Source organism: Dermacentor andersoni, chromosome 3 (assembly GCF_023375885.2).
Source record: "Dermacentor andersoni chromosome 3, qqDerAnde1_hic_scaffold, whole genome shotgun sequence".
NCBI classification, from domain to species: domain Eukaryota; kingdom Metazoa; phylum Arthropoda; class Arachnida; order Ixodida; family Ixodidae; genus Dermacentor; species Dermacentor andersoni.
In genome coordinates, this window is record NC_092816.1 from 168,702,599 (window position 1) to 168,716,712 (window position 14,114).

At 48.1% G+C, this 14,114-nt stretch overlaps 1 protein-coding gene across 1 annotated transcript in view; it reads right to left on the minus strand.

The window, feature by feature from the left end:
• Nf1 (neurofibromin 1) overlaps positions 1-14,114 on the minus strand; it is a 193,328-nt gene that overhangs the window by 119,439 nt on the left and 59,775 nt on the right. The window contains exons 13-17 of the mRNA XM_072287355.1: positions 10,048-10,404; positions 9,709-9,912; positions 8,543-8,906; positions 4,788-4,861; positions 2,335-2,762 (exon numbers count right to left, since the gene is read on the minus strand). Of these exons, the coding sequence (XP_072143456.1) occupies positions 2,335-2,762; positions 4,788-4,861; positions 8,543-8,906; positions 9,709-9,912; positions 10,048-10,404 (1,427 nt within the window). The remainder of the gene's footprint in view (positions 1-2,334; positions 2,763-4,787; positions 4,862-8,542; positions 8,907-9,708; positions 9,913-10,047; positions 10,405-14,114) is intronic.

The window sequence follows — 14,114 nt, forward strand, 5'->3', positions numbered from 1 at the left end:
TTATTTGTGCTTTGGCCTGGTCCTAATGTTCTAATTGTTTTGAAGATCGCTTCGTATTTGACGTTATCAAAGGCCTTTTTAATATCTAGGCCAAGAATAGCAATACGCCCTATGTGGAGAGGTTGCGGCGGAATCCTAGCATGGTGTGCGGGAACGCGTCACGGCCTTTGAGAAAGTCGGTCACGCAGGTGAGAACTGCATGTTCCATGACTGCATGTTCCATGAGAACTGCTGTTCCATGAACGCAAGACGTAAGCGAAATCGGTCTTAGATTATCGAGCGTAACTTACCTGCCGGGTTTCGGAATCATAACGCGGGCCCGTTTCCATGCTTCGGGAAGGGAGCCCCCTCACCAGCACTCGTTGACGTAGGTCGCGAGGCGGGAGATTGACTCGTCGTCTAGGTTAGGTCTAGGTCTTGTTGGTAACCTGGTCTGGGCCGGACGCCGATCGGGTGTTTAATACGAACAGGACTATCCAAATTTTTGCTTCGCTAAATTCCACATCCAGTTTCTCATTTGTGACGCCGTCGTATTCGCCGTGTTGGATGCTTTCAGCCTTCTTAACCCTTTGAAGGTTTTTGCCATACATGTACGGCGGCGGTTTTTTGTCCCACAAGGTCTTTGCCGTACGGGTACGGTTTCGACCCTCCATTTGAAATTTCGCACCATAATGACGATGCGTGCTCACTGGGAGGTGCTGCCACCTCTTAGGACTTACAAGAAGCGTATGAAATTTGTGCTACCTTCTTGGGGAGATAAACAGAACTGATTTCTAGTGAGCCGCGCAGACTGCAGGAACACTCCTTTTGTGGTTTCAGTTTCGCCATATGATCGCAACGGAGGCGCGCGAAACGTCATTTTTCTCTTTGTCGGCACTCACTTGCAGGGCGGTGAAAGTTTATTTCTATTTTGATTGGCGCTGCTCTTAGCTTGTTTATCACCGCCGCTCGCGAGGTATTCTCGCTCTCAGCGGCAGCACGGTTTCGGTTCCACCGCATAATCACAACGGAGGCGCGCGAAACGTGATTTTTTTCTTTGTTCGCACGCTCTCGCAGGGGCAGCGGAAGTTGATTTCTATCTTGATTGGCGCTGCTCTCAGCTTGTTTATCACTGCCGCTCACGGGGTATTCTCGCTCTCTGCGGCAACGCGCTTACGCAAGAGGGTGCCTCAGACCTCTGCCCAAGGCAGCCGCACGCAGAGAAGATGTCATGTGTGCGCCAACACAATGCCTCGCACCAAAAGAAGAACATACATGCATTTTAGGTGTGCAGACTGCGATAAGGCGCTGTGCGTAGACCCGTCTTTCAAGGAGTACCACACTCTGAAATACTATTGAACATTTTGCAGTTCTGAGTGATGCCGACACCAAAATACTGTTCGTAATTTTTGTGTACTATTTATTCCCGACTATATACATTTTGTACATTCAAGATCCGCAATAAAGTAATTTGACCACCCAGGAAAGTTTTTTTCAAAATAATTCGACCCTCAAAGGGTTAATGTAACGGTCACATATCGCTCGAGGACGTTATCGCCTTTATAATCTCTTACTAGTCTACGAGTCTTGTGACCTTGAGCAACCCGAGTCTCCTCCGGATCTAATAGGTGTCGAAAGAAGCGCCAAGCACTCACCCCGGTCATCTGCCTCTCAAGGCCGTTGCACGTGTCTTCCCACTGTGCTCTGGATACCTGGAGTGCATGTTCTTCAATGTCTCTGTCTAATTGTGCTATGCGTCTGCGCAACGCCTTATTATGTCTCTGACATTTCCATCTCTTTAGGAGTGCTCGCTCTGCTTCCCACATGTGTAGGAGCCTGCTGTCAATTATTTCGAGGTTCGCCTCGGGCGGAACGTCGCTCGTTGCCGCATCTACGTCCCTTCTGAGCGTCTCGGTCCACTCGTCTATGTCCGTAATCGGCTCGTCACCTCGCCCCGCTTCTTCTCGTTTCTTGCGGAACGTGTCCCACTTCACAAGTTTGAGTTTGTGGCCTTTGCTTTCAGGGTTAGTCCCATGTCACAAAGAAAACAAAATCTTTTGATGTTGCCACTCGCTCTGCAGTCTGCAGTGTTGGACTCATGCCCTCTGGGCATAGAATGAACAATTACAATTGCTGGTGGCTATGTTTCAGACCAATAGATTTAGGGGCCATTTCTTTTAGTGAACGATGATTTGCCAAGGCAGCGAGAAAAGAGTGCCTACTCTTCCAGCGAGTCAATATGCTGGATGCCATTTCGCGTAGTATGCGTAAAAGTAAGTGAAGGCACCCCCAAAAGCGATCACTCCAGAGTAAAGCACCTGGCCCCCTTGACAATGTGACAGAACGGCCACTCACTGTGTGACGGGGCAGAACTGGATGTCCTGTCCTGGCGTGAGCATTCCTCCGCCACCTCCTCCGGCCACCCCAGCCGTTGCTCCTCCTCCTTTGGTGCGGGCGTCCAGGGAAGTGAGGGTACCGGTTCCCCCTCCCCCACCGCCGTAGAGGGACGACCGGCAAGAGGGCACCAGAGCCCGAGAGGACGAGGACGGTGACCTGCGCTGCAGGCACACGCCCCCGAGGGCACACAGGAAGCCCGTCATGTTGGCCCACTCGTTGAGCTGGTCCTCAAGCTCGTGCTCGGTGCTCTGGTGGGAGGCACGCCGCTTGCCGATGGTGCGGTGGAGCGACTCGCAGATCATCTGGCCTTCCTCCAGCTTGGACTTGGGGTAGCTCACTAGTAGCTTGGTCACTGCGTCCCAGTTCATGAATGTGTCTTCCCATGCCTGCGACCATGCAGTCACGGAAAAAGTGAATCCGTGAGAACAGCCAGTGACTTCAAAGTCAAAGAGCACGTCGTAGTTCTTGTAGGACAACACCAGAATCAATGCAAAAAATTTCGAATGTGTCTGTATCTGAGCAAGTTGGCACATAGTCAAGGTAAACTATTAGCCCAATTGCAAGACAGGAGAAAACATGAAAGAACAAGAGACCATGAACAAAATGCAGTTGATAGCCAGCAGTCCGTCTAGCTTTTTTGTGATGTCTCTTGCTTAGCAATTCCGCTGACTACTATGGAAAGCAGGCAAGTAAAGTAGAACCTCGTTGATACAATCCCACTTTGTGCGATTTACTAGCACCAACGTTCGCATCTGAAAACACAAGAAATAACTAAATACAGTTATGGTTATATTTTACCAGTCGATACGTTCCAAGAACACACGGTATTTCAGAACCAACATTCAGTACATTGCTAAACTGCAATCGTATGATATGTTTTCCAGCTGCTAGATCCCATGTAAACAAGAAAAGGCGGAAGTGCGCAATCGAGAACAGTAGCCGCCCATTGATAAACATTTTCACACATCTGTGACACAGGGCACGTGGCATAGTGTTACTGGACGCACACTGCACGCTTTTAAGATAACTCATATACACCACCGCTCTGCTGCAAACAGTGCAAAATAAGCGTCATGTTTCGTTCTGCTGGCATTGTATTCTAGCATCGCCCACCGGCTTGGTTTCGTTTTGGTTTCCCATCGCTGTCCTCTTTAAACACTGTGCGATAGGAAAATGACAAGATGTGTCTCAGGCCACTCAGGCCCCACCAGCCGACGCGTGTTGGCGCCTCGCGCCGCAACCATGCGTGCCAAGTGAGCACGTCAAAATTTTCCGCTACGGCGCCCTGCTCGGCAAAGCTGCTGATCCAGGCTGAATATGAGCGCAAGTGTAATGCTTGCCAAAGCCGCAAAAATGACATGTGCGTCAGGAAGCTCGAGCCCCACCAACTCAGCGCGTGTCAGCGTCTCTTGCTGCAATGCTTTGCATTGCGTAAACGTCCACTACAGTTGAGTCTGGCAAATTTTAAATGCATAAGCGTGTCTACGCTTACTCAATGCGAACTAAACCGTAAAAACGCAGCGCACACGAAGCCATCAGCACTCGGCGCACTGCATCCCCATCGCAGATCGCTTTCAAGATAGGGGGACGAAGCAGCGAGTGAATTGACCTTCTTGCTGCCTCGAGGTCTAACATGAACTAAGCGTAAAGAACATAGTGCACACGAAGCTATCAGCACTCTGAGCACTCTGTCCCCATTGCAGATCACTTTCAAGATTGGGCCCACACGGCCACGTGGGCCCAATCTTTCTTTCCAAGCTTCTGTGCTTGCATGGTAATGCTCGTCAATGAGGCTATTCCAGTTGCAAGTTGTGACAACATATAATTGGTATGAAGATCATCAAGACCGTATTTCTGCCATGCGGTATGCTCCTATCATTGTGCCCTTCACTGTATCATACCTGCCAACCTTTGAGCTAATTCCACAGGCAAAAACTGAAAGGGTGGATTGCCTTTTTTTTTATGTTTGCACTAAGCAAACATCTTTTGCAGATTACATAGGCACTTCATTAGCAATGATTTACCTTTAGACGCAGCCCACAAGCAGCAGCAAAGTTGGATAACTCAAACTGACAAGCAATCACAGTTTTCAGATCACGTCAACTTTTCTGTTGCCGATTTCCCGTCTCGGGAACTAGTTGGAATAAACGTGTTCTACCTAAGTAGGTACCTTTCTGGTGTCTTTTCACTATGAGAAGACACCTAAAGGCACGGTCGGAGACCGACGAGCGAAGCTTTTCCTCGAACAGAATTCATTTTTCGTAAAGCTTGACGTGACACTCCTAAAATCACAGAATGAGCCCCAAATTCCTAAACTTTAAGGGAAATTTGGGAGAGTTGGCAGGTACAGTTTTGGCATATCTCAAGACGGTGACTTCACTGCTGAGCACGTGAATCCAAACGATGCTCACCAGGGAGCATCCCTGGGTGCAGTGCTCGATCTTCCTGAGCAAGGCCATGATCCGCTTCTGCAGCACTGCCCGACCTGGAAGTAGAAGAAGAGGAACAGTGTGCTAAGGACAAGTATCGGCACGGCAGGACGGGTGACTGTGTGACAGCCTCCAAAGCAATATAAAAAAAAAAATAAGTTTAGTGCATATGTTCTTGCTCAAATTTCGCAGCCAATTTGCATTTTTATGGTCTGGATCATTCAATATAACATTTGGCACTGTCACTTGCCTGGTTTGACCCGACAGAAAATGTGAATCTGCCTTTATCTGGACCCCTCACAATAAGACGTTTAAAACATGGTAGCCATGCCCCTTCCGGTATCTGGACTGTGGCAAAGCAACATTGGTTTTCATAAGTCACTTGGGGGAAGGCAGGTGTGATGCGGACACTAAGAGGCCTAGACAAACGCAAATTCGTACCTCTTTTATTGACAAACATGGCAGGTAACCATGCCAAATGTTGAATTGAACAATGATAAAGAAAAGAGAGGCTCAATTTGTATTTTACCCTATTAGCACACAACAGTGCTCGAAGCACTCTGCTAGCACTTTGTAACGCTAATAGGCTAAAATGTAATGCGGTTAGACCTCGCTACATCAAAGTCAGTAAAATTGACAATTTGCTTCTTTACACTCAAATTCAACCTTTTATGCAAATAAATAGTCTCCAACAGATATTTGTTTCACGAATGAGGAAGCAAAATTTTCCAAGTTATTGGGCAATCTGAAAAAGCAAATCTGCATGAGAAAAGAATTTATTTTGTTAAATTTGAGAGTCAGCAACGAGGACTAAATGCACCAGAAGACGGCACACATGATGCCAGGCCATCTCGGCATGCCCACTCTTCTTTGCACTTTTATGAGTCACTGAAGAAACATGGGAATAAAGAAAAAGACGAAGATCAAAAAAACGAAGAACAAGACATTTAATTGGGAAAGAGAGCAAGAAAGCACGAGGTGGCAGAGATAAAGAGAAAGAAGACGTGAGAAAATAAGGAAGTGGCCAAATGAAAAGGACTGAATATATGAACAGAAAAGATGCTGAAATATAAACGTGGAACTAGTGGCCAGTGCTGTGAAAGGACACGCAGCAGAAGGAAGCAGCCCAGCTTCGTTCTGGGATGACAAGCAGGAGAAGGAGCTGGAGGCTGGATGTGACGGGTTGCTCATGGAGGCGGCGGCAATCAAGCAATTATGCTGTCAAAGGTCTGTCACCAAAGACCAACTAGAGGCTGATGGCGCCATTTCTAAGAGTCCCTGCTGTACCTACGATCTGCAGGCTAGCGGAGTTGGCCAGGCGGCTAAGGTGCATCCCACCATCCAGACCTTCTGGCCAGAACTGTGGACCGGACCGCGGAGACAGCGATGCTGAATCCATAATGCGCATCAATGGGCCCAACGACTTTTCATCGGAAACAGCAATGACGAGGCGGCACAGAAACGCTAGTGAACTCAATGTAAATATTCTCAACTTACTAATACATCGTGTGCGAGCAGTCCCTGAAAGCATTGTGCGTCGCATTTGCTGAACTGATAACTCAGTTCAGGGAATGCGTCGAATTGCTCGTGCTGTGTATAGTTCGTTGTTTCTTAGGGTTTTCTATTGGGTTCGTAGTTTGCGTTCATTGATGATAGAGACTTATTATTTATTTTTAATGTTCATGCCCCATAAAGGCTTTTCGCGACTCAGACATTCCTTACGTCATGCTTACCTCTAAACTAGGGCACACAGGCTACATATGTGCCCCCAATCCCTCCCCCTTGCTCCCTTAGAAAGACTGTGCTCATCAAGCCACCATTTTTCTCGGCTCACCCTCGTATGCTTTCACTCGCACCCAAAGTATACAGTGCGTGGGGCGCAACAGTTTCTTGTCGCACTTGGACTTTATATGGAACGTGAGAACATGGTGCTGCTCCGCTTCAATGGTTGCTCTTGGTTGCACGTCACGCCTGAGAGGTGCGTTTGCAAACAGCCACTTATAATTCAACCATTTCACCATCTGCGTCCTTGGAAGTTTCCATTTATTGCCTTCGTACTCTTTTGCGGCAGCAGTGAAATTATGTTACCGTATTTACTCGCATAATGATCGCACTCGCGTAATGATCGCACCCCTGAATTTCGTCATCAAAATTCGAATTTTTTTATTTCCCGTGTAATCATCGCACCCCGAACTTGCCGCAGCGATATGTCGTGTGCCAAGTCTAGCTAATATTGATCGCGCTTACCATCTGTCGAATGCTACGCGAACGACTCTTCAAGACAAACCAAGCGGTCTGCACGCACCAAACATTCTTAAGTAGATGCCTCATTTCATTACTTTCATCACTTTCCACACTTCCATGAAAAAAAAAAAGAAGCTGCAACCAGACTTGCCTTTATTATGTGTAGGCTTTATAATGGTTGTGGTCAACAACAACAAGAAAGGCACCTTTCGATTCTTCTCGTCTGCACTCTTGGGCACGCAACAAATAGCGAGCGGCAACGATAGTAGCCACGCTTACACTGATACGTTAAAAGTGTACCCTATTCATACGCCGACGCTTGTAACACAGCTAAGATATTCACCCACCCTTAGCAGAAACATGCCGTATTAGAATAGTAGTGAAGACAGATGCCGCAGTTTCTGCAGCATGCCGGCCATGTGTTTCTATGTCACTGGCAGCTAAGTGCGCCCATCTGTTTCTGTATCCTCAAAGTGGACATGGCTACGTTATTGCCGCAACCTTGTTGATATTAACGATATTATTCATTACTGATACGGAAGAAACTGTTTCAATGCACGTAATGTACTCACGAGAAGAAACAAAAAATCGCATTCGGCTTGCTCCGCCAGCCGCCATTTTTGTTTTGGTGTCCCGCAGCAAACATGGGACGAAAAATATTTTTTTTTCTTTTCGCGGGAAATTTAACCCGCGTAGTGATCGCACCTCTCATTTTGCGTCAATTTTTCTGACAAAAAAGTCCGATCATTATGCGAGTAAATACGGTATATTGATATTCTGCATAAACACACTTCATTATATTAAGACTAAATAAATGGCGTTCTATGGACAAGAAGTTATAAAAAGTTAAAATACTTCGTTACAACAAGCTTTTAGTTATAACAAGAACTGAAGTTCGTTATGCTGAGGTTTAACAGAAGCAACAAGCCCAAATTTACATTCTTTCAAATTGATATTTATATAGTGACTAGCACAGAGTGAAGCGAGGAAGAGCATAGAAAAAATCAGCTTTTCTCTTTTTCACAGAAAAGTAGAAACAATAAAAAGGGGAAACGAAAACGGAAAAAGAGAAAGCTTACTGCAAGTCAGAGCCCCAAACAAAGAGGCTCTTGAGGTTTGTCCCAGAGAAATTCTACCATAACATACAGTGTTTCAGGCCCCTTCAAGCAAGCAAGCAAGGCTGCAGTGGACTTGATCTGAGAATTTCCCTTTAAAGGTAATGTTTCACCTGCTGTGTGATACTGATAAAGATAGGAACTTCCAACAGAAATGTAGGCCAATCCAATGTTTAAGCAACTACTTCGGCCACCAGGCAGCTCAGAATGTGCCGGCTAAGCTCTGCCATTCTAACACTTTGTGTGGTGTAGCTAGCAAAGCTGGTAGATGGCAGAGACAGTACCAGCAATGGCGGAGCAGTAGTCCCACACTGCAACTCTCTTATACGACCTCGAAATGCAACAACGGTGAAAGAAGAAGGTGGTGTCGTTGCGTACCAGTGGTAAGCACAGTGCTGGCAGTGGCCAGCTCTTGATAGACGTGATAGTTTGGCAGCAGGTAGGTGACGGTCAGGTCGTCCTGTCCACACCGTATGTCAGCCTCCTCGCAAAGCAGGGCAAAGCAGGACATGGCGACGAGGACGGCGTCAATGTCAACGCTCCAGAGGTACATGAAGAAGACGACCTCTAGCTTGATGTGTGCCTGCTTGCAGATGGCCACATGGGAGCCCAGGTTGGCATACTCGCGGTGCCGTGCCAGGAAGGCGTTGCGGCACCGCAGCACCTCGCGCAGCCACCGCAGCACGTCTGTGTAGCCGATGATCTGGTGTTGGATCAGCTTCTGTGAGATGGAGAACAGCGCCTGCACGCAGATAGGGACGAGGAGCATTCAGCAAGTGTTCCCTTGCACTGCAGTGTGATTAACGAGCCTGGACGTGCAATAACGAACACTTCTAGGTGCAAATGGGCATACCGCTCATATGACATATGCAGAAACGAGCAGTACAACAAGCCCTAGAGACTTGGGGTGAATTGTGTCAGCAAGCAAAGATGTTGGCAAGCCTACAAGCAAGGCTATCACTCCAAGAGAATAAGAGATAACCGATTTCGCTTTGTGCAGCCCAACATGGATATAACAACGTATGGGAGAGTAGCAGCAATACATGGCCAATTGTGTCATTTATGTGTGCCACTTCTGTTCCGTGAGTTGGCTTGTTAGCGGAGGGCTATTCGCAGTAGAATTTAGAATGCGCAACTAGCTCAATAAAGTGAAGAAAAGAAAGAAAATTGATATTTTACGACATGCCCATTGGCAACTGGGCCCATACACATATACAAGCAGAGAAGCTTGCATTTGGTACTGTTACTCTTGCAGTGGCGCAAGTGGGACAAAAATAACCAACACTACTAGGTTAATAAGGAGAGTGAACTGAGAAAGCCGGTACTGATTCATGTTGAAAATTTAGCACTAGAAAGGATGAAGACAAAGGAAGAACACACCACAAAGCACGTACTGACAACTGTAAGTTATCAGTACCCGCTCGTGGCGTGTTCTAAATTTTCAACATGACTCATTAGGTCTTGTGTTCCCCGAGATGATCCATTAAATGGCTAGCTCAAGCAATGAGAGGAAGCAGCACACTGCACCAGCACAGTCCACCAACCTGTGAGGAGAGGTCCCAGCAGGTGTTGATGGGTGCCTCGGGGTTCCACCGCTCGATGTGCTCGGGCAGGTGCAGCACTCGCAGGGCCTCCATGGCCTCCTGTGCCAGGTCCTGCATGCTGGGCGGCTGGTGCACCAGCGACACCAGACCGTTGATCAGCTCCAGCGTGCTGCTCTGCACTTCATGGCCGGCCTTGCCCTGGCTCTGCACGAGGCACAAGGGGAAGAAGCTCGTCGTACAATGCTCGGAGCAAAACGCACAACTGGAACAGTTGTGCTGCTGTGCAGACGGAGCAGGTACTCCCTCCCCCAAGCAGCTGCAGCAGCAGGGGCCACTCACGTTGAGCATGAGCATGGGGTCGGCATGGATGAGTCGCACCATGAGTAGCAGCAGGTTTTTGTAGGAGAGCTGCTCCTCAGTCTTCTCCTTGAATTTGAGAGTGCTCACTTTCTCCTTCAGCGTCAGGCTGGGGATCATCTTGGCAGGTCCCCCCGAGGAGCTCCCGCCGTGCGAGACGAACCCTTGGGTGACGCGGTTCAGGGTGTCGGTGAACATGTGCCGCAGCTCGGGGGCCTTGGAGTAGAGCAGGTCCACCTGGGGCCACCAGGCCAGCCGCGGCTGGCTCACCACACGCAGAAGGGAGCCCAGCAGCACGTGCTGGTACGTCCAGGTGGGTCCGCCGGCGTGCAGGCACACCTGCGCACACGCGTGCGCACAGCAGCAGCCGTGTCAAGCCCACAGACACGCCCATACATTGTTGTCCAGTGATAAAACCGTTGTTAGTCTTCTCAGTTAAACGAAAAGAAAGAAGTGAGCCAGGTTTGAAGAACATTGTAACTCACCCAACCGCAGCATGGTATAGTTTTATAAACAGAAAAGAATGCAGCAGATTAGATTATGGGGTTTTACGTGCCAAAACCACTTTCTGATTATGAGGCATGCCGTAGTGGGGGACTCCGGAAATTTCGACCACCTGGGGTTCTTTAACGTGCACCTAAATCTAAGTACACGGGTGTTTTCGCATTTCGCCCCCATCGAAATGCGGCCGCCGTGGCCGGGATTCGATCCCGCAACCTCGTGCTCAGCAGCCCAACACCATAGCCACTAAGCAACCACGGCGGGTTAATGCAGCAGATCAAACGTGGCCTGTTGCAATCTATAGCGAAGCTTTCCAGAGTGGGCTTGGAGGCACGAACACGATGGGATGCTTACGCAACTTTTTCCTCGTACTACAGTTACTGTCCAGGCTAGCAGATCGCCCGGATGGTTCTGTTCCTCTTCAGTCACCTGACGGGACTACCGCCTACGACTCATTCTTCAACTTGACCGAGGATTTGGGCCAGAGCACTGCCCGTCCAACCTGACCAAAGAATTTCCGCCAAGCCGAGCACGTATGGCCTCTCGTCAAACCCCCCCACAACTGTGCAAGCGCAACTTCTTCAAGCGCAACCACCGACAGAACTGATAAAACCAACTGTCCACAGCACTTCGCCAGTGGGCTTGGAGGTACCAACACGATGGGATGCTTACACAACTTTTTCCTCATAATACAGGTAAACAATTTCACTAAATTACCTTATGCCTGCTCTAGGTCTGTTGGCCCCTGAATTGTTGTGCTTCCAAACCCCCAAAGCACCGCTTGAACCTTTTCCTTCCTTGCTGTTAATGCATGCAGGGATGTTGAAACAAACCCCAATCCAGCTACTGATGACATGCCTAAAGAGTTACTAAAACAGTCAGAAGAAGGGGAGCCAAGGGGCTCGATTTTTTTTAATCATGACCATATAAAGCCAACAAACAATGAAGCCAAGAAAAGCATCAGGGAAACTAGCTGTGATTGAAACTGAAACATAGAAAATAATAAAGAAATGGAAATGAAAATGTATGAAAAGCTAATGTGTCGCCAAGCCCACAACCTCGGCATTACACATGCGTTGCACTACCAATTGTGCTACGGCAACGGCTATCAATCCGTCCACTAACTTGGGTATTTATGTTTGCTACATCTAGCCCTAGGAGTGTTAGCCAGTACCAATCAGAGCCATGGTGGGCGAATATGGAACATCCTTCTTTTGCCCAATGGCGTCACGTAACACGCAATCTTAGGAGAGGGGGCACATGGCTAATGAACCCTCGTACGCTACTTAATGACATCAATGCTGCCAGATTCGAGACTCTCGAAGCCCACTAGCATAGCATAGAAGCCACTAGTATAGAAGCCACTAGCATTCATAGCGCACTAGCAGCACTTCATATTCACACTAGCAGCAGTTAGGCCCACAGAACGTAGAAGCTCCGAACTTACCAGGGACTGTCGAAATGCGAACTTTTCAGCAATAAAACCCCAAGCTCTTCCACATGTTGAGTTTTTACTTAACCCTTTCAGGGTCAATGCCGTAAATATATGGCACCGCAAACAAGTCCAAAATTGTCGGTGCCGTATATTTACGGCGCCATCTGTACGTTTAAAAAGCTTGCCAATTTCCTCACTTTTTCTTTCCTGGCATGTGCTCCACTATGTGAGAATACAGGGAATTTTTTTCTCGCGCCTCCCTCTCTGGGTTTTCGTTGCATGGTTTGTTTTAGAGCTAGTTTGCTCTAAAACACAATTTTAGAGTTTGCACAAGTTTGCACAATTGCTTTTCTGGGGGGCCCACGAGTGCTCAGGAAGCCAGGGTAAGTAGTAATGAAGAAGATCCCCTAGGGGAACTTCAGACTAGCATCACCGTCAATAACGGAAAAAGGAGGAAAAGAAGAAAGCTTGCGATGCAATAGGCTACATAAACATGCAAGGTGGCAGAGGAAAGGAAAAGTCTGTAGAGATTTGTGTAGTAGGCTTCACATTCGTGTAATCGGCGTCACCTCCTGTGCCTTCACGAGAGCCAAGTGGCACGAAGAAACGCGGCTCGTTTCTTCGATCTCCATGGCGACCTCTGTTGGCGGAGATCGCCAACCACATCACTCTTGCACAAATCAAAGCAAATCTGATCGCTTCCAAGCATAGTACGAGGCAGGACATTATTGGAGATTTTTTTTTTAAGCTGCTTTAGGCCTAATGCATTTTTTTTTTGCTGAACAAATTTTTCTAACTAATTTTTCCGACTATTTCTCGGCCCCCGCGAGGCAGGGGCGTAGCCAGGGGGGGGGCTTATGGGGCTTGAGCCCCCCCCGAAATTTTTTCGTGCTGTCCATGCACCGCCGGCCAAAAGCAACCCCCGGCGCCGGAAATCATTATGGATATTGTCTAGAACGTCTTTTTGACGCTCGAAAAGCCATTTCACCGCAAAAATTGCGAACTCGGGCTGGATTTCGCGGCAACGCCCATGCACCGGGAGTCGCACAACGCAAGCAGCCCCATCAGAGCACAAAGTTTCAAGGACGTCTAGTTCTCATAAACTTTTGATGTGAAAGGTGCATTGACATCTCCAAACATGTGCTTTCGATTTTCAATTGCGGAACTTTGTAAGTTTAATGTTCCCATAAATATTTGACGCCAGAGGTTCATTAACTTTTCCAGTCGTGCATCGGGCCATACAACAAGACAAGCCAAATCAACACACTATCAGACAAGTTGGCAAATTCCGCAGCGAGGCCCGATGAGACGAAGCGTTGTGATGGTTTATTCGTGCCGTCATGTCACATAAACGTATATCAACATTTTTTTTTCACCTGCGCGAAAGCATCCAGTGAAGACACTAAAGCCAGCCAAGGTAACTACGTTCTTATTTATTTTGTTCTACTTTGACGTTTAATCGCGAGGACACATTGAGCCTCTTCAATTTTTTTGTTCTCGTTCCCTTACCCGCGGGCTGCCAGAGCCAGCCAGAGCGCACGCGTTTTTCTCGTGTTGCCCCGACCACCGCGCGGCGCACTTCGGTGCGGGTTCGGTTTTCTCTGGCCGAGTGCATTTTCGCCTGGCAGAGTTTTGGACGCTTTCTAGCTAGCAGACGAGAAAAAGAAACAAGGGTCACTAGCCGCCATCACTGTGGGGACTCGACGGATTGCACCGCGTTCGCTTGAGCGCAACCTCTCCAGAAAGTCTTGTCTCGCCGGTGTAGGATACCGAGCAGTATGGCCATGGTTCTTGGTGCACCAAGCGTCTAGTGTTTTCTTCTATATTCCTTTAATAGCCACATTAGCTGCCCAGTGTAGGCATTCGATTGTGACCAACATACTTTCCATAGCGTTTTTTTTTTTTATTACGGTGCCCCCCCCGCCCCACAAAAGGAAAAAAAAATTTGTTGCGGCGCAGCAAATTGTCGCATGGTGAAAGTTCTATTTTGTTACTTTTGCGGAAAGTAATGGGCCATGGGACGCTTCAGCTGCCGGATAATCTTACTATATTACTTCGATAGCAATTATATGGACACTCTAGGCGCATTTCTGCGGTCACCGTCGCCCTCATA